Source organism: Thermobia domestica, chromosome 7 (genome assembly GCF_964235325.1).
Source record: "Thermobia domestica chromosome 7, izTheDome1.hap1.1, whole genome shotgun sequence".
Classification (NCBI taxonomy): domain Eukaryota; kingdom Metazoa; phylum Arthropoda; class Insecta; order Zygentoma; family Lepismatidae; genus Thermobia; species Thermobia domestica.
In genome coordinates, this window is record NC_137460.1 from 283,004,880 (window position 1) to 283,025,622 (window position 20,743).

Consider the following 20,743-nt stretch of genomic DNA (forward strand, 5'->3'; position numbering starts at 1 on the left):
TACTGTCACTATAAAGCTACGAACTCTGGTATTAGAATCATATAAAAATATTCTAAATATACTTTCAATACCTAACTCTCTACTTTTATATCAAATCCTCTACTACCTCTTCATATTGTGAAATATGTTTATAATATATATCTGATATAATAGTTATCAGCGGTGAAGGAAAATCTGTCTTTGCTTCTAAAACCTTGTGCACGTTCAGAACCTGGTAGCAATGCTCTTTAAACGTAGCCGCCACATCCGCTAGCAACCGCTATGGCTTAACACAAATCACCAGAGAGGTATATCACTGTCCCACATCTCTAACTGTCCTAAACCTCACACTTATTCCCTATATTTGTGTTGGCTCCCTGATACGGAATTAAAAAAAAAAATCATTATCTGAAAGTGCCAACGGGGTACATATTTGGGCAAAATTTTACTTACGGTCTTACAGCGACTTTAGTCTTGTGATAAAGGTATAAACAAAGAACTTTACTTTGCTTCAAGACATAAATTACCTATAAGACACCCTTTAGAAATAAAATAATAATTGAAATTATAACGTAAAGGTATGGCGCACGTTTGTTTTAGATAACCACCCACTCAAGGGTTATGCCCTCCATGGGGGAAAGAGAAGTGAAGGGTATTTCGAGAAAGGAGTTAAAGATGGTCTATGGGATTTTCAAAATTCTGTAATTTTGTCATAAACAACGTGAGTAAATAGGACATTATGATCTTTACAATCGTAATTATAATGATGGTGGAGAAAGGAAATTGTACAATGAATTATGGACATCATGATGAAAATATTTGGATTTACATTTCATCATATTGCGTTGTTGAGTGAAATCCATGAGACGAGCTGCGTTTGGACGAGAAAAACTATAATATATTGTAAAATGACGGATATAGGATATTCTTCTCTCTCGGGGACTTCTTCAAGCATTATTTAAAGGGATGGGTGGCTCTGTTAGTGACAAAGGAATTATTGTGTAGAATATAATTGTATGATATTGTGCGGAGGGTGATAGAGAAGAAACTTTCTGATGAGGGGAAGATCTTGATGATTCGGTGGTAAGGAATAATGATACATTGTAAAGAGGAGGAAGAGGTAGAATGGCTGATGCTGTGAACGATATAATATTAAATATGAGCTTGATGGAATCAGAGAGGAGTGGAGGATGAGGATGGAGCGTTCCGGAAGTATTTGAGGCAAAGCTTTCCTACATGGAAAAGTAGAAAAGTCACGCGAGAATAGAGCTCAGGAGATTGATGTGGTATAGAATTCTGAGTGTGCGATGTTCGAGAACCTTAAGTTTTTGATAAAAAAATGGGGGGGTAGCTACCGAGACCTAACGGTATGGCCGTAACTAATCACAGGTCGAAGGAAGACTACATAAGTGTTTAAGAGTAGGTTTGTAGAACAACTCCAGATTGTGACAGTAAGTAGTTTTAATAGATTGAGTCAAATGTATGCCTTTCTATTGATGTCCTGGACATAAGTCTTCCATCTGAGGTGTCTATCTATGGTGAGTCTTAAGTATTAACAGTTTTGGGGATTCTAAGACAGTTGTCGTTAACAGTGATGGAAGTGAATTACTGTGAAATCTGGAGCGTTTCTTAGGGGCCAGAAATGCTGTAGTTTGGGTTTTAGCAGCATTGGATTTCAGTAGCCATTTATTGCACCACAGACCAAACGTCTGTATTATTGGTTGTAAGGCGTTGTTTACTTAGTGTATAATACTGCAAATTGCAAAAAAAGCTGTATCATCAGCGTATGGAAATACCTGAATATTTTGTGGGGAAAGAGGCATGTCAACAACATAAAACAGATATAATAAGGGTGATAGTAAAGAGTCTTAAATACGCCTGAGTGCATAAATATCATTTGATATGACTGTTGATTAAGGTATTCGTAAGTACGGTGGCCAGACAAGAAATTGTAAATAAAACGAATATATGCGATAAGGCGAATGTGTAGCAGGTTTGAAGGCAAACCCTAACGCTACACGTCATTAAATGCCTTTTCTAAATTAAAGAGTACCAGGCAGGATGGCTTGGTGGTATTATACTGCTTATAGATGCAGCTGAGGAGACGCAGAAGCTGATCGTTGATGGTAATTTGTGGGCGGGAGACTGCTTGATGGTGTGGTAAAGATAGGCCTAGTAATGAGAAACATGAACATGAAGTCATTTGACTATATTTTCCCCTAGAATTTGGTTGAAGATTCTGTTGAGCTGTATCGGAAGGTATTGTTTATTTTTAAAAACAAGAGAAATTTGGATGATTTGTAAGATTTAGCAGTATTCGTGGACTTTGTCTTACATGTCGATAGATGTTATTGATTTTCGGGTCATTATAACATTTATGATAGACAAAATTAGTGATTTAAGTGGTAGAAATGAAGGTAGTGAGTGCTTTGTGAGTATATATGTTGGGTTGAAGATGGATATGTGGTGAATTGAAGTTGAAATGCCTACAGGATGATAATTAGGCCTACAATGCTAAGTGAATAATAGAAGTGTAAAAAATAATATAATATAATTAGGAAGCAAAGGTTTTAGCTTTTCCTTGGTCTCTGTACAATTCCTAATCGTGATGTAAGAGAGGATAAGAGGTTTGGGTAAATTTACCAGCTAATGCGTTGAAACGCATCTAATATTGCGAAGGGTGTGATAAGGCAGAAATTGTGTTTCAGGTTTTAATCCACTGTCGTAATTTATACACTGTTCGGTGGAGGGTTCTATGTTGCTGAAGAGCTTCGTGGTTGTCAGTGCAAACATATTCTGTATAGATTTGACCTGAGTATTTAAGTAGACGAAAGTAGCGCGGAGGAATTTTGGATGATGAGGTGATATATATGCGGTTTGAGGGATGAAAAGCTCAATTGCGAGTTGAATGATTGGTGGTAGAGATTAGAGTGGATTAACCCTTAGAGAACCAAACCTAAAATGTTAGGTCAAGTATTAAGCGTGGGTTATTTTGACCCATTCGTGCTTCTTACAGTAAATTTCATACGCTGTATACACTGTCAGTGGCGGCTTTTGATTCTTTCAAACAATACCTGAATTATAGTACTGTAACATTAGAAATTTATACATAGAAATACGCTTTGTTAGGAATAAATTCTGTCACACATTGTATTTTGATTACACCTGACAGTCCTTGCAGAGCAGTTTGCTGGTGCAATGCGCTTTGCAAACAAGCTTGTGACAGATTACATACAAGGGATGGATAAAAAGTAATGGCACAATTGTTATAATTTACAAATGACTGTATTAGAAGGGAAAATACGTTCTACATTCCTTCAATGTAATCACCCCCATGTCCACAACCTTCTGCCACACGTATGGAAGGCGCCGTACTCCGTCAGCACGTTGTTCTCTGGCTATGTCTCGCAGCGACCGCCCTACGGCATTGAGGATGGCCTGTCTGGTGTTGTATCGTTGTCCGCGAAGTGGTTGCTTCATCTTGGAAAACAGGTCATAATCGCACGGACTCATATCCGGCGAATATGGTCGAAGTTCCAGTATCTCCCAGTTCCAGGCACGTAAAAGGTCCGTCACGGCGGTAGCTGTGTAACAGCGTGCATTGTCGTGCAAAATGATTGGGGTCCGTGCCAAAAGATCAGCTCGCTTTCTCCGCAGTGTGGGACGCAGATGGTGTTGCAAGAACGTACAGTAATATGGCGCATTCACAGTCTGCCCTGCTGGTACAGCATGGAGCAGGATAACCCCTTGGACATCGTACGCCACTATCAACATCACCTTCACTACTCCCTGACTAGGGCGCACAGTCTTTGGTCGAGAGGAACCGGGATGCTTCCATTCGTTGGATTGGCGCTTCAAACATGGTTCGTAGGATAGAACCCAGGTTTCATCAATGGTAACGATCCTGCCCAAGCAATTGTCACCCTCTTTCTGGTGGCGGTCGAGCAATTCTTGTGCCAGTGCATATCGGTACCATTTCTGCACCTCCGTAATGGCATGTGGAACCCAACGTGCTGCAAATTTGCGAAAATCCAGGATGTTCAAAATGTGAAGCACAGTATTATGGCACACCCCAACCTCTGCCGATAACTCACGCGCAGTCCACCGTCTATCCACGTCCAGCAAGGATGCAAGGAGCCGAATTGTCAAGTTGTCCACTGGAGGTCGTACAGAACATTGGCGGTCTTCCACGTTGTCTGCCTTCCCGAAACACTTTAACCCATCGAGCTACGGTGCGGTATGGCAATGCTGCATCACCACAGGCTTCCCGCAGTCTCTGAAAACATTCTCGTGCACTACGACCACGTGCCACTTCAATTTTGATCCACGAACGCTGTTCATGTTTAGTGAAGATTGTGTTTAGAGCGCTTCCACTCGCGATACCAATTTGACGCCACTGCTCTCGTTGACTGATTGACTCAACAGCGTTTCCACTCACCTAAGTTCCTCAACTGAGATTGTCTTCTCCGGTGCTGCCACCCCGCGCTTCTCCGTCACTAGACTGGCGCGTGCCGGCAGGGTTGCGAGTACTTTTTATCCAACTTATGTACTTTTAAGGGGTGAAGAATCACGTGTCTTGCTAAAAATAAAACAAGATATTTTAGGGAACTGAACCAAAATATAACAATTGCTGAGAAGGAAATATGTAGTGATGTGTGGACGTGGGAAAGAGTGGGGAGAAAAGGAGTTTCATAAAATAATATTTACTATTACTCTTACCCGAATCAAAGCTCGGTAGAACGGAGAAGTGATTAGTTCATGTTTCATTTCAGTCGGCGAAATAATAATAATAATAATAATAATAATAAAATGATATTCTTGGGGGCCGTGCCGCGAGGTATCCAAAACTGGATGAAAACGACCTAGCTACACTTTCTGCCATTTTGGGGGGTATTTTGTTTTTTAAATATGAATTCTACTGAAATGATTTCCAAAAGTAAAAATGGTTGCTAATGGAAGAATACCAAAAATATTAGCCCACTACCTCTTTTTGATATTGTGGCATTTCTTTATAAAAAGATCATCTGAGCCAAATTGACCCAGTTTTGGCATTCAAAGGTGTAATTCATTTTTAGTAAAAGGAGGATAAGCCGCTGACAGTATATGAGTTTAGTAAGTTTAGTAGCGAAGTATTAGCCGAGAAGGTGCTCAGACGGAGGAAGAAGTAATGGAAACTTTTTGAGTGAGTGTAATAGGCACATGTTAACTACCCAGAGGATCTAGAATGTAGATGAAAATACTGTGGGCGAGAGATCATGTGATCAGGAGTAGTGTTAGATCAGGAACGGATTGGTTTTGGAAATGGGTGAATGAAGCAGGTAGTGGAGGCAGGGATAAAATTGTTATAAGCTGTTTCTCTCGGTCTGAGCGGCTATGGATGTTAATATTGGAAGAGATCAGGTAATGATGGAAATTACTTGAAATATATTGGAATGGGAGGGGAATAGGACGACCTGGTCGAACATAGATGACTGTCATTGTGACACATAAAAATCTGTAATAAATAGTTATGATTAGATGTTCTGGAATATTAGATGGAGAGTCAATACTATACCATGTGTAAGGATAAAATACTATTGTCACGGCGCTGGTGGCGCGTCGAGCCGGAACCTTCTTATCGTGTCGAATGAGTTGATAGCCGGTAAATTTGCAATTAAATTTGGAAGTGAGGTGCGTTTTACTGATAAGCAATGTGTGAAATTGTTCCTCGTATAATAATTGTTCAAATATGAGTTTATGAAGTAAGTAGAAGAGAATGTTGAGAAATAGAAATAAAAGTCATAGTCAAATACCTAGGTATACATGATCACTATGAAGTTAAATATTTGTTTCGAGTGAAGATACATGAAATTGCACGTACGAACCATTGTAAGTGGCATGAAAATCGAAGTGAAGAATGTTGCGAGCTGCGAGCTGAACGTGTAATATTCATGGTTGTGCAAAAGATGAACATTTTGAAGAGTGTGGTTGCCAAATGCTAATAGTTTATGAATATAAAAAATTGATTAGTTTCTCGTGAAATTTCGCCTTTTCGGTATGGAACATAATGAGTCAACAGTGAACATAATGAGTTTCCTTATTTGTAATACACCCCTATTAAGAGAAATCCTTGTTTACTTATTTCTAGTTAATAAATATTTTATTTTGAGTGCTGGTATTTAAGCAATAAAATAGTCACATAGGTATCGAACTTAATTATAACAAGAAAGATATTGCTTGAATAAAGTGAATGTACAGTTTCGCTTAAATCGTATCCACTATCTGGTGTTTATATTTAATATTGTAAATATAATAGAAATTTAAATCCTAGTTCACATCTTATCAGGCAAAAATGGTCCTGGGTCCAGGAAGCACAGTGTACCATTCATGAAATTTTCTTTCACCTTACCACTGTAGGGTTAAGAACAATGAATGTCACGAGGGTAAAGTGTACTAACAAGGCGTAAACATTAGGGACAAGGGGTATGAAAAGTTAAAGTTCGTGCTCCTACTTCGGGAAAATATTTGTGCTATTTCTGTGTTTTTCATTTCCATTATGAACATACGCTCTAACCAGTAGTAAGGTTACGGCTAGAGTCTGCGTTTGACATTATCTCCAGCTGGAAATGCAGTGATATACCGTTTTCACTTATTGCTACAGAACACTCAATTGATATAATTTTCAATGTTCAACCCAGATGGCAAGAAAAGAGTGAGAGCGACTAGAACAACGTGATCCCACGCTAGAGAAGTGTGCCGTCAGGTGCTCTATATTCTGCGTTTAATGTGGTGATGTACAGAAGAATGCTGATCAAAAGTGCAGTGAACAAAACCACGTTTAAACTATACTATCTAAATGTACAATGCATTATAATCAATTTTACGGACTGCGGTATGAATATTAGTTAGTTGCTGGAATATTGATGTCTAGTGGTAATTGAAACGTGTCTGAAAGTATTGGTAAGGAACAGTGGAATGCCTTTTTTCAACCAATTCTCTACATAGATAAACGACCGCAAGACCACAGGGTCGGATTTTTTGTAGTATTAAAATAAATAGGGCAGCAGAACACAGAATGATCTCGTACGTGAGTGTGAAATTATTTTAGCCCAAGTAAGTCTATCCAAAACAAACTTCGTCCGGTGTTTCTGCTGACCATATACGAAAAGTCCTCAAGTTTAATTGAAACATGCCACGAATCATTTCCAAATGTTGTCACAAGGTGACAAAATTCTTCATTTTGGTGAATATATCTTGGGCTTACATATGGATCTACAGTAAACATGGGATAACATCACACAAATGACATTGCTTTGTCGAACATTCTACTCAAGCACTCGACTTCGGATTGTAGGATTTTCATAACGCACGTAAAAATAGCAGCTTAGATTATGTCATGTCTATTTTTCTGATATAATCCGTCATCTCATATAAAGAGTTCCTTCTCCCAGACCGCGAGTTGCCCGTTCCCTATCTTACTCCCAATCTCAGAAGCCAGCAAACCAACTCAAAAAGAAAGTTTGTACCTGACTGAAGGAAAGCCCCTTTGGGTGAAATTTGCAAAGTGCAACAGGTGATACAGTGGACACTTTTACTAAATTGAACTATAGACGAGGCACTGGATTCTTTCTCTCATGTTTTTAATGCAACAATAAATACTTTGTACTGTTCAAAAAAGTAAAATCAATGAAATTTCCAATGAGGCACGGCGAACAGAGTCGCTACACTTTACCAAATAAAAAAAAAAAAAATTGGGAATTATAGTGTGCATTTCCAAATGAATACATATCTTAAAATAATTTCTGATATACGACTTAATACAAAAAAGCTATTGAGATGCAGCAAACACCTAGATTATATCTAAAAAAAAAAAAAAAAAAAACAGCATCAACAACACTAAACAACTTTGGTATCTTATCAGATCTAGATCTAAAAGTTCTAGCATGTCTTTTAAAGTACAATGTTATATCAGGTGCACAAATTGAGGGAAGAACAGAAAATTTTAATGAATTCTTTTGTAATAAATTCTCAACTGAATAATCGACGTACCTCCCTGTTCAATCTGTTTACTCGTCCAATTTTTCTCATTTATCTATCACTCCCCCAGAGGATGACTTACTCTTATTCTCACTCCGGATTGAGAGCATCTGGCCAGGACAATATAAACTGGACCTTTCTGTGTTCGAAATCATATATTATTTATTTTCCACTTTCGCCCATTTTTAATAGATGTTTCAGGGAAACCTGTTTTCCCTGTTCTTGGAAAACAGCCCGATTCTCTTCCATTTGTAAATGTGGATTAGAAAGTAATGTGTCACGCAAAAGCAATATCTCGCTACTCTAAACATATCAACCCTCTGCGAGAAAATTATCAAATGCATTACTTCCCGTTCAGTACAATCCCAAAGTTGGTAGTGGAGGGTGGACGGCCAATCCGCCGTCAGAGGGAGCCAAAACGTGATTTTTTGTTTCGCATTTACATAAAATTGTAAATAAAAGTTTCATTATTTTTCATCCGCTGTTTCATTTTTTACTGCCCTAACATAAAAAATATTACAAACCCATATCTATACGGGTTAGCATTAGAATTAATAAACGAAAACCTGAAAGCTCATCGTAAAATATCAACTTTGCAAAAAAAAAAAAAAAAAAAAAAAAAAATGCTGGTGTGCTTGGCACAATACAGAAAACTAACTACCGATGATGAAGCAGTGTAACCAATCCGAAGAAATATTTCCTACATCTGCTGGTCAAGGGAAAGCAACAGAACTCGCCTTGAATGTAATGTTTGTGGAAAATACATGTTCAGATTGCAGTCAACAATTATCACTACTTGCAATACATGTAAGCAATCTCAGAAAGAGAGCATTGAAGTGGATGTTGATTAACTTTGAACCCGCCTTGAGTCTACATATTGTGGAAAAACATATGCAAAAAGCATTCAATCATTACTGCTCTCTGCAATAAATATCAGCATTAGCACAACAAGCTCAGTGACATGTATATTGGTTAGGTTCGAATCTGTTATTTTGTGTTTTGTACAGTGTTTTCACTCATATTTAACAGTATTATAGTTTAATTAAACTTATACGTTTGGTCAACAATGATTTGTCTTGATTTACTAAACCTAAATGCTCCAAAACATACTTTTTGCATCATCCACAATGCTGAAAAATGTGAATAATCAATCACGGCCGAATTACCGTCGTCGCGAGCGGAAACCTGAATTGGCAGTACGTGAGATTGATACGTAATATTGAACGAATTTTATCGCACTTTTGATAACTAAGATGTTTCGCATTTGTATATTTTATCACGTGTGTAAATTGAATATACTTTTTATGTACAATCATGATTTTTTAGTAATTTGTTTCACATATCTTACAATGTCTTTCCACTAACAAAATATGGACTTCATGTAAACGCTTTTCACAATTATGCACAGCCATCTTTTACCTGTATGAGATAGCATGTTTCCTCAAAATTGAACTTCGATTATACCGTTCTTCATAGTCTTGACTGAGCACTTACTCCCCATCTGTATTAATATATATGTTGGGAAACAGAAACTTTAACTAAGCCCTTTCTACACACGTAGAACGCTTTAGTTTTTTCCTTAGTATTTAATAATATGTTTTCTCCTGTGCATTGTAAAACGTGAGCTCCATATAAATCTTCTTTTCTCCTGTGTGTTGTCGTATGTGTGAGAGTTTCATCTGTGTATTAAAATATCCTTCCAAATTTGAGTATAGACCAAGTATTATTTCAAACTCTTCGTATATGTGAAGTTTTCCACTTGTGTATATTAAAATTTGTCTTGCCAAACTTGAACGCGAACTATATGAAGCACTCAAATCAGAAGTTGCTAACTCATTATTGCTTGATTTTACAGGATCACGCTTTAAATTTTATAGAAATGTGTTGAAATATCGATATATTAATACAATGGTGTAAAACTTTGTATGCTGGTTCGTTTTGACAGGTGTGATGTTGTCTTATAGTACCAGATTTTTATAAGGTAAACAGAACGTTTTTGAATAAAATTTAAAACCTGATTTAACAACTTTTCTTATAAAACGAGTGAAAAGTTGGTAAGTCAGTATACTCAAAAACTTCTAAGTATACAAGAGAATATGAAGGAATGCGAAACATAGCTTCAAACTTCATTTTTATCAACCCACATGCACATTTACCTTATATCATCATCCCGCGCTTGAGAAACGACTCTGGCCGAAAAAGAGTAGAAGATATTTGCGTCGAAATTTTGGTACAGACCCTCTTTTCGCACAAACACCACGAATTCCGGTTAAGTCATTAACACTTTGGATAAAAATGCTATTAATCCCGCTTTGAAATCAAAGACAACAACTGGAATGCAATCGTTTTCAATATTATTAGTCAGTCATTTTTTGACACATACAACCTTAATACGATTTTAACGTAATGTTTATCTGATCAGTTTAACCCATGTGGAAGGGACGAAGACTTGAGTTTATGATCACTTGTTATCTTCAAATTGCATAAAATTTTCTGTCAAAGAGCATGAAAGAATGTCGTAAAAACCGGAAATATAAATATATGCGGTGAAAATGGAACTGCGCAACCATGTATCGACAAGCAAGATGCAGCTAAAATGCAGATGGTCCAGAAAGTCTTAGTGTTGGAATTGACATGTTTTTCCGCTGGATCTACACTTGTAGCTGATGAGGAAGGTGCGCCCTCACTATGGATGTCGCTTAAACTTGTTGCCCTTAACTCCCTTATATACAAGAACTCTCATGGACTATATTTGGAATTTTTATCTCTAGATAAAAGTTCCTTTGCGAAATCGTCACTTGAATCTTCGTCGGCGTCAGCCAGCTTTACACTATGCGGCAATCGCTGTGGCGGCAAAGAGAAGAGGTATTCGTGGAGTAGATGCGGAACAAATTTTCTGTAACATGTGCCCCCAAAATACGGACTTAAAAATTTGTTCCTCACAACTTACATTCTATGCCAAAGAGCAGGTACATTTGAAGGGCTTAATGTGATCTGACTCCTTTGATATTTAATTCTGTTGTAGTTTTCTTTAGCACGGTTTTTTATCGTGTACATACTTTTTCTGCCGAAACTTAACTTGTGAGAGCGGCAAATTCTTTTATATATCCCATGTCCATTTACGTGTCTTGCCAAGGATGATTCTAAACTTAATCCTATTGAACTTCCTTCGCATATCTGTGGTTATTGAACTATGTGTTTTACCATGCGATTTGCCCAATGAGAACTGCCAGTAAATGTATTTCTACACTCCGCGCGTGCGAGACTCTTGTTTTGTGTGAATTAACATTTAACTTGCTTAATGTGAACCTTCAGTAAATAGCAGGCTACGTTCTATGCATCTCTTTGGTTTGTTAATTGTGTATTGAATTGTCTTGCAAGGAATGAGGGTAGACTAAATCATTTTCAACATTTACCATGTGTGGGATTCACGTCATATGTGGCTTAACACGTATGAACGTTGAATAAATTCCATTCCAGGGTTTTGGCACGTGAGATTTTGGATCGGTTGTGGATTGACATGTGTGTAGCCAACTCTGAATTTCATTTAAATACTTAACCTCACTTTGGCAAGTGTGAGCCTTATATCTTTTGTGAATTAACGTGTGTAACCAAAGTTGAACAATGTTTAAACCCCTTACCACACTTGGCGCGTATGATGCTTTACAGCTGTGTGGATTGGCATGTGCGAAGCCAAATATGAACGTCGCTTAAATGACTAACCACACTCGTTGCATGTGTAATGTTTTTCTCCTGTGTGTATTAACATGTGTGTAGCCAAATGTGAACGTACCCTAAATCCCTTACCACACTCTTGGCACGTTTGTGGTTTTTCTCCTGTGTGGATTAACAAGTGTGTAACCAAAGTTGAACGATTTTTAAAACCCTTACCACACTCTTGGCATGCGTGAAGCTTTACTCCTGTGTGGATTGACAAGTGTGATGCCAAACCTGAGCGTCGATTAAATGACTTACCACACTCTTGGCACGTATGCGGTTTTTCTCTTGTGTGGAGGGACAGGTGTGAAGACAAATTGGAACGTCGATTAAATGCCTTACCACACTTTTGGCACCTGTGAGGTTTTTCTGCTGTGTGGATTATCATGTGTGTAGCCAAATCAGAACGTCGTTTAAATCCCTTACCACAATCTTGGCACGTGTATTTTTTTTCTCCTGTGTGGATTAACATGTGTTTAACCAAAGATGAACGTACACTAAATCCCTTTCCACATTGTTCGCACGTGTGAGGTTTTTCTCCAGTGTGTATTAACATGTGTGTAGCGAAATGTGAACGTACCCTAAATCCCTTACCACACTCATGGCACCTGTGAGGTTTTTCTCCTGTGTGGATTAACATGTGTGAAGACAAAGTGGAACGTCGATTAAATGCCTTACCACACTCTTGACACGTGTGAGGTTTCTCTCCTGTGTGGATTGACAGGTGTGAAGACAAATGGGAACGTTGATTAAATCCCTTACCACACTCTTGGCACGTGTGAGGTCTTTCTGCTGTGTGGATTAACATGTGTGTAGCCAAATCAGAACGTCGTTTAAATCCCTTACCACACTCTTGGCACGTGTATTTTTTTTCTCCTGTGTGTATTAACATGTGTCTAGCCAAATATGAACGTTGGTTAAATACATTACCACAGTCTTGGCATGTGTGTAACCTTGCCAATGTTCGATTTAACATGTGCGTAGCCAAACATGAACATACACTAAATTCCATTCCACATACTCCGCACATGTGGGATTTTTGAGCACTGTGCACTAAGTTATTGCTTGACAAAGTTGAACTTTGACTAAAGTGTTTTTCACTCTTTTGGTAGGAATGACGCTCTTCACTCTCCTGAGCTAAAATATGCCCTGACAAAAGTGATGGATGAAACCCCTCTCCAAACTGCATCGAAGTATGAGATTCTTCATCGGAATGAGAAATGGTTTCCTTTAAAGTAATACACGTATCGTCTTCTCCGTGGAATGGTAATACGTTATCGCGCCTGTAACAAATTCAAAAAATAAGGAAATGTGAATGGAGATAATGATTAAGTAAGAACAAAAAAATTATCATTCTCTATATTTCATGATAAAATTACACTCAATTTTTTTTATTACATGAAATATTGTACAAATATGAAATGCTGTACCACTGAGTAGTTTCCATATCTTTCTATTCTCAAAATAAGAGGCTGTAGTTTGTTTCAATATATCAAATTGAGCCATCGTTTATACCGTGGCTGTCATACGTCTTTGACCGTGGCTGCTTTGAAAGAAATGCACAGTACGAGTATTAAATCTGTCTTATCTGTAGTTTCATGTGGAGAAAAAAAAACTTGCGTATCAAAGGTTTAATAACAACTGAATTTATTAAAATAAACTCTACCAAAGATCAATCACTTATATCATCATAAGAGGAATGCGAGAGGCATTTTGAAACGAAGAAAAAAATAATATACAACTTTCAAAGTGAGGCAGAGAAACTAAAATAACCAGACTAAAGACGAATCATTTACAGCGTAGTGATTGTAGTTCAGTGGCCTAGGCGATTGGTCAGTAATCTGGAACTTTTTCGATCGAATACACGTCGAGCATATTTTTTGTTTTACTTTAGGAATGTTGATGGTGGTTGACCAGCGATAACACACGCTTTAATACATTCAAATATTTGAATACTTCTTTAATAATAAATTTCTATGATAGACACGTCCCTGTAGTTAAGAAACGTGTTTCGCACCCCCATCACCATGCTAAACCGATGAATTACGTTCGTTAATGGTGCGGAGAGATAAAGCTTATAGTGCATACAGGAGACATGTTAAAAATTGTGATCCTTCCAGTGATAGCACAATAAATCCTAATACGAAATTCGAAAACAATAGGATGATAAGAAACCGTTGCACTCAAGAAGTAAGGAAGGCAAAACGGAGCTTTGCCTATTAAATACTTGAATTCCAAAATAACGGAGCAGTTCTTTGGAAGAGGCTAATGTATTAGGTGTTGGGAGAAACATAGCCAAGAACGCTGTTAACTATACGCCAGATGAATTGAACACTTTTTTCTGTCAAAGCTGGATGGTACCAGCCTCCATGAAACTGCAAACAATGAAGAATATTGTAGCAACGGAAATTAACTCTCTGTTCTCGCCTTCTCACGTACAGCCTGCACATGTATTAAAAGCGATCCAAAGAATTAAATCTAAAGCCACTGGTATAGATGATATTTCAATAACCATGATCAGGAAAATCCTACTGCATGTACTTAATCCTATCACTGACATTTTTAATTACTCTCTTGCCACAGGTACTTTTCCCACAGTATGCAAACTCGCTAAGGTCCCCCCACTTCCAAAAAAGAACAACGCTGATAATATTGCAGACTATCGTCCTATCAGTGTCCTTCCCGAGCTTTCAAATTTTTTGAATATATTGTAAATGATCAAATTCGGGAATACTTAACAACAAATAATTTATTGGATACATTTCAATCTGGTTTTCGAAGTAATCATAGCACATGGACTGCACTAGTAAACATAACGGAGGATATAAGATGGGCTATTTATAACGGAATACTGACGCTCCTTACTCTACTTGACTATAGTAAGGCATTTCAAACTATTCATTTTGACATATTACTTCAGAAATTATCATTATTGTTTAATTTTTCTGAATCAGTGGTTAAATGGTTTCATTCTTACCTTCACGAACGTAAACAAAGAGTAGTGATCAATCAGGATCACATATCGACATGGCATTGTATCAACAGTGGAGTGCCGCAGGGTAGCGTACTAGGTCTCCTTCTCTTTGCCCTTTACATTAATGATCTCCCTAAAATGCTCACCTATTGAAAAATACCATATTTACGCTGATGATTTTCAGTTATATGCTTCTTTTCCCCAACAAGATATTAATAATGCGATTGACAAAATAAATACTGAGTTAAACAAAATCAGCGACTGGTCTACGGCTCATGGGTTAAAATTAAATAAAAAAAAAAAAAAAAAAAAAAAAAAAAAAAAAAAAAAAAAACAGTGCTTCTTAATTGGCTCCTCAAGAATTCTTTCTTCTATTAATATCTATCAGCTCCCAAATATAATATTGTCCAATACTGTTACTCCATTCTCTAGAGCTGCCAAAAATTTCGGAGTCATAATAAATCAAAATCTCTCCTGGTTAGATCAAATAAATGGAGTTTGTAAGAGAGCATTTGGCGCCCTAAATACGTAAAATCGACTAAGAATTTTCTTACCAATATCTTTGAAGATCAAATTTGTCAAGGTACTGGTGTTCCCACATCTTGACTATTGCGACTCAGTCTATTCTGATCTAACAGAAAACCAATCAAAGCGCTTGCAAAGAGTGCAAAATGCCTGCAATAGATTTATTTTCAATATAACTTACAGGGAACATCTCACATCTTTTTATAAAAAACTGTCATGGCTGACGTTAGTCGGAAGAAGAAATTTACATAATCTTACCCTATTGTACAAAATACTTACTACGTCAGAACCATCGTATTTAGCCCATAGATTTTTATATTTATGAGATTTTCATACTAGAAGCACAAGATCACAAGATAATTTCTTCTCTCCATCCCCAGTCACAATTCTGATTCATACTCAAAATCCTTCACAGTAAGTACTACACGCCTCTGGAACAGTTTACCTCAATTAATACACAAGGTTTCCACAGTCGCCAAATTTTAAAAAAATCGGTATATTCCCTTCTCTTAAGTAAAGGTAAGGACACTGGTAGCACATGAGGCATCTTCGTTTTACCAGATTATTAATAACCCACATATGAACACACACAAAAAAAAAGGTAACCTATGTTAATTTGTACAGCTTATTCATACTTCTAGTACTGCTATATGCAATATGCAATTTTTTGTTTCTCCATGTTATTTTTGTCCCCCCTATTGAATATTAATTTTCAATTTGTTTTTTGAAGTGCTTAACCATTTTTTTAATTAACTAGTATATTGTTTTCTTATGTGGTTCAATACTTTTCTTTTGTAATTGTTAATATTTTCTATATATTGGTGTTTTTTTTTAAATATATATAATGTATGCAAGTGGTTAAGAGCTCGGAGAAGGCAGCAGAGCCTTAACTTCGCCACGTAAAAGAAGTCATAAATAAATAAATAAATAAATAAATACTAGTTTGTTTCAACACTTCAACTTTCAAATTTTCAGGAATAATACTAGTGATAATAAATATTATGCAGAAAAATATTTCAAAATTAAAAATTTATTATCGCTCAGGTCATACCATTACAAGCAGAAATAAAAAAAATTGGTTTTGTGTAACGTTGCCCATGAAAAGACGAATTTCTCATCTCGATTCTAAAACCAAACCAAACAAAATCGGGATGAGACTTAACTTTTAATTCCAGACGGGACAAGGCTAACTCACTCTATCGACATGCTTTGGAGATGAGAGTCGAGACGAGACGAAAAGTATCGTAAACATTTCTCGTCTTATCTCGATTCTAGAAATAGTATATGCCACTCTTCAAGCAACAATTGCTATGTAGACTGAATCTTATATATTATTTTGTTACTTTGTACTTCAGAGGTCACTGATTTATGGTCTGTATATATATTTTTGTAGCAAGGCTTTTATAATTACATCTGCAAACTCCACACGTTAGTTTATTACAAGCTTTAGTGTTCAATTATATTCAGGTCTTTCTATTACAGTTATTTTCCTGGAAACGTAAAGTAGAATATTTTCTACACGAAATATTAGCAGAAAGCTTTCGTTTAAATTAGAGTAGCTGTACCCCTTCCTCGAAACCCCTACGTTTAAGTAAGTTTTGCCGAATTTTAGTGCAACTATAAACTTTTAATAACATTATTATTATTATTATTATTATTATTATTATTATTATTGAAGTGTTGTAAATTTAATGGTACAACCTGTTCAACCTAACTCTCGCCTAGTATGCATTGTGCTGAACAAACAACGTGTGTATAATTTTCCTCCGTGTTCTGCTTCCTCGCACTTTCTTTATTTCAATATTTCTTTCATTCTCCTCATCGACGTGTTCTGTAGCTTAGCCGGCATAACCATCACTTAAAAACAAATTTTCTTACGGCTCTTGTGAGTTCAGTATCCATACTTTCTACACGAAATTTGCCTCGAAACTTTCCGTTATAACATTTAACTAGTACTAGGGAAACTTTCCGTTATAACATTTAGCTAGTTGTAGGGATGTTTGTGAGGATCCTGTTGATCCTGACACTACTCTCTAATCCCGACTATTTTGTAACTTCTGGCTAACGCTACGGGCGATTTTACAGATTTTAATACAATGTGTCCTCATACGGAAATTGTTACCTATATTATTATTATTATTATTATTATTATTATTATTATTATTATTATTATTGAATATTTGAGACCTCAATATTACGTCCTACAGCAATGTAAATAAACATACTGAAGTTACGGAGATGAAAATAAATTCTTTTAACTCTATATAAGGATGAATTGATTTATGAGATACTATGCAAAGAAAAGATAGGAAAAAGGTGTCAGCTAGTGGATAATGTGAAAATCGAACAGAACCTAAGTAGGATGTGTCTTTAACACAACACAAGCACAGATTGAGTAGGGTGAGATTCGGCAGGGTGCTTTGCGCATGGACTTTTACGACATTTAAAATCATAAAATACTTACATCTAACATAAAAATAAAAAAGAAGTATTTACAACAAATTATACATCCTGGGTTGATTTTAAGAATAAAAACTGGGTTAATGTATCTAATGCTATCGATAAACAAGATGTTGTAACATTAGAGCAGCTTGAAGAAGCAAACGAAGAGTATACACAAAAAGAAAATGTAGAATAACCATGTCGATTGGCAAAAGATGATGTTGAGAAACCAGTCATTTTTGTATATAATTTAGCTGCTGCCTACAAATTTCTTTATAGAAGTAGTTAATGCATACAGAATCAAGTTTCAATTCATAACTTAAAGACACACTTTTAAATGACATTCTAGTTGAAAGTTTTCCATTACACTTTAATATAAATGATCAGTTAACAATTAGACCATCCAAAAATTCTGATTTGAAACAAGGCAAATCATTAATGCTTATTATGTATGTAGAAAAAGAGGATGAAGATAAATACGAAAACGAATCAAGTGATAATGATAATGTTAGGAGGATAGTATTAGGTAATGATGAATTTTAAATTTCTATATAATAAACAGGATGTATTGTGTTAAGTGTAACAAATCAACAGATACGAAGAAAAACACTATTAGAATAGAAAAAAACAGAATGGATGATATAGCAAGAAAGGTATTAGTTCAGTATGTGGTGTTACTAAATCGTAATTCGTTAAAAAGAAAGATTGACTAGAACAGAGTAAAGGTATTAGAGAAGACATAGAAGAAATTCACAAATGTTCCGGAAAGAATTATCCTAGGTTTAATGTTATTGTTAAAGGTATAAATGATTTATGGCAAGCAGACCTTGTGGAAATGCATAGTGGCATGTTAAAAGGTATCTCTAAGTTAAACAAAGGCTATAAGTATTTGCTAACGATTATAGATGTGTTTTCGAAATATGCTTTTGCTGTTCCTGTTAAAGATAAAAGCGGTAAAAATGTTACAGAAGCATTTGAATCCATATTACGGACGAAAAAACCTAGTAACTTACAAACTGATCAAGGCAAAGAGTTTTACAATAAAGAATTTAAGAAGGTGATGGAGGAAAATAAGATTAATCATATAATACATCACACACAGACCAAAAAAGAAAAACATAAGAATTTATCAGATATATAAAAACTTGTTGAAGAAAATGTTAAAACATATTATTTTTGGATTAAAGACTTAAGTTAATTAGTTAGTACTCAAATAAGTAAATGGAGAGCTCGAAAATTTGTGTGATCGATGTTTGTTATACTTTTAATAACAAACTGCATTAGATAAACATGAGCAAGATTGTTCATCGAATAAAGCAGTAAAGATAATAATGCCTGAAGAAAACACATATTTTAAATTTAAGAATTATCAGTATAAAATGAGAATGGCCTTTGTAATCTATGCCGATTTTGAATGCTTATTGCATAAGGTTATGGGATGTGAAGAATGTTATCTAGAAAATAAACCATATGCAAAGAAATATCAACAACATAAACCTTCTGGAGTTTGTATTACATTGTAAAAAGCGATGGAACTAAAACCGAACCTATTTGTTTAGAGGTAAAAATGCAGATAAAAGGTACACCTTGTCTAAAAAAGGTTGAGCGCATTCTTTATTGGTGTTTTGAAGCAAAATTTTCCAAAGTCCAACTTCGGTTATCTTCGGGAAATAGTAAACCAGGTTCGAACCTCCAAGTCAGCCTTTGCAATCGGAAAAAGTTTGCAGATGTGTTTTTCTTCTTTTAAATATAATAAGACTTGTTATCAAGTGTTGAAAAAAAGCAACATTGATTGAAATACTTAATGACACAATATTTCGAAACTTTGTATTAATGTCAGCAAGTGCTTGTTTGTCATTTAGCTCTCCATACGTAATGGAACATTTAGATATGTAAACGAATCTTTCCATATGTAAAAGAATGCTCAAAGTTAAGACATAGAACATAATTATCGCCTGAGTACTAAAATAATAGTCAAAGTAGAACAAAAACAGCGTTTCTATAAGTGTCATAATTTTCTTGAGAACCGTTATGCATCGCTAAAAGTGCCTTAGCAGAAGTGCGTGAGTTAGCTCACTAGTAAGTTGTCGGACCTTAAATCATAAGGTTGTGAGTTCGAATCCCACCTGGGTCAATGCTCTTTTAAAAATTATATTTTCCGCAATGCATGAAAAATTATATAAAATAATGACATTAAATACATCAGTTGTATATATATATATATAACATATTCATTGCAGAATGTAGTAATTATTATGTTTAAAATATAACATCTGAAATAGGTAGTTGTTCACAGTAGGTCTGTATTATATATACAGTAGGTCTGTATTATAAATACAAGTTAAGAAACTCGTTCACAAGCAATAAATAAATCATGTAGTGTATTTATTTGCAGCTATTTGTCATATAGAGGGTAATTCTCAACATTCAAAATACAGCATGTCATTTATGTTCTTGAAAACTTATTCGATGCATAAGCCGAGGGTTTAAACAGAGAATCCAAAGTCGCAACGCTCGCAAGAAATTCATGAACCTCAAAGATCACGTGAGCAGACTGGAATTGTCCTTATGAAGCACGCCACAGCAGAAAGTCTTTACATAGATTTTCAATTCAATTCTTGATATATGCTTTTGCAATGTGGAAGTGGTGATGCCTTTAGTCTCGCTCTCTCGCTCGCTCGCTCGCCCACTCTCTGTTTATACAGAATATAAAAGTGGATGCATGTGTGTGTTTCAACATAATTCTGATATATCTAGCGCAATTATAACTATATTTCTTACAGTCTGGAAAAGAGTACTGTCGGGATACATATCAAAAATGCTAGAAACGGGTCGATATTAGTATCGAATCCGTAGCTTCGGGGTCGCTTAGGTGAATAGTTCTACTTTCAATTAAGTCCAATTAAGCTCCCATTAGCACCCAGGGTGGTTACGTAGCGACATAAAAATATCGAAATCAACCGATATTAGAATCGAATCGTAAGTTTTCAGCGCCGCTAACAGTGCCGCATTTCCCATTAGTCCACATTAGTCCACATTTCACATTAGTCCCATTGCCTAGAGGGCAACATATTTGCAAAGTTTAAAACT

The 20,743-nt window shown here is 36.0% G+C and overlaps 1 protein-coding gene across 2 annotated transcripts in view; it reads right to left on the reverse strand.

Annotated features, from left to right (window-relative positions):
* Positions 1-6,110: 6,110 nt before the first annotated feature.
* Positions 6,111-20,743, reverse strand: part of LOC145690977 (uncharacterized) — a 45,232-nt gene continuing 30,599 nt past the window's right edge. Inside the window, exons 2-3 of one of the 2 annotated variants that reach the window (XM_081766453.1) lie at positions 15,241-15,361; positions 12,888-12,995 (exon numbers count right to left, since the gene is read on the reverse strand). In XM_081766453.1, the coding sequence (XP_081622579.1) occupies positions 15,265-15,361 (97 nt within the window). In that variant the 3' untranslated portion in view covers positions 12,888-12,995; positions 15,241-15,264. Of the gene's footprint in view, positions 12,996-15,240; positions 15,362-20,743 lie in introns of both variants that reach the window. The other variant, XM_081766452.1, reaches the window with a different exon arrangement.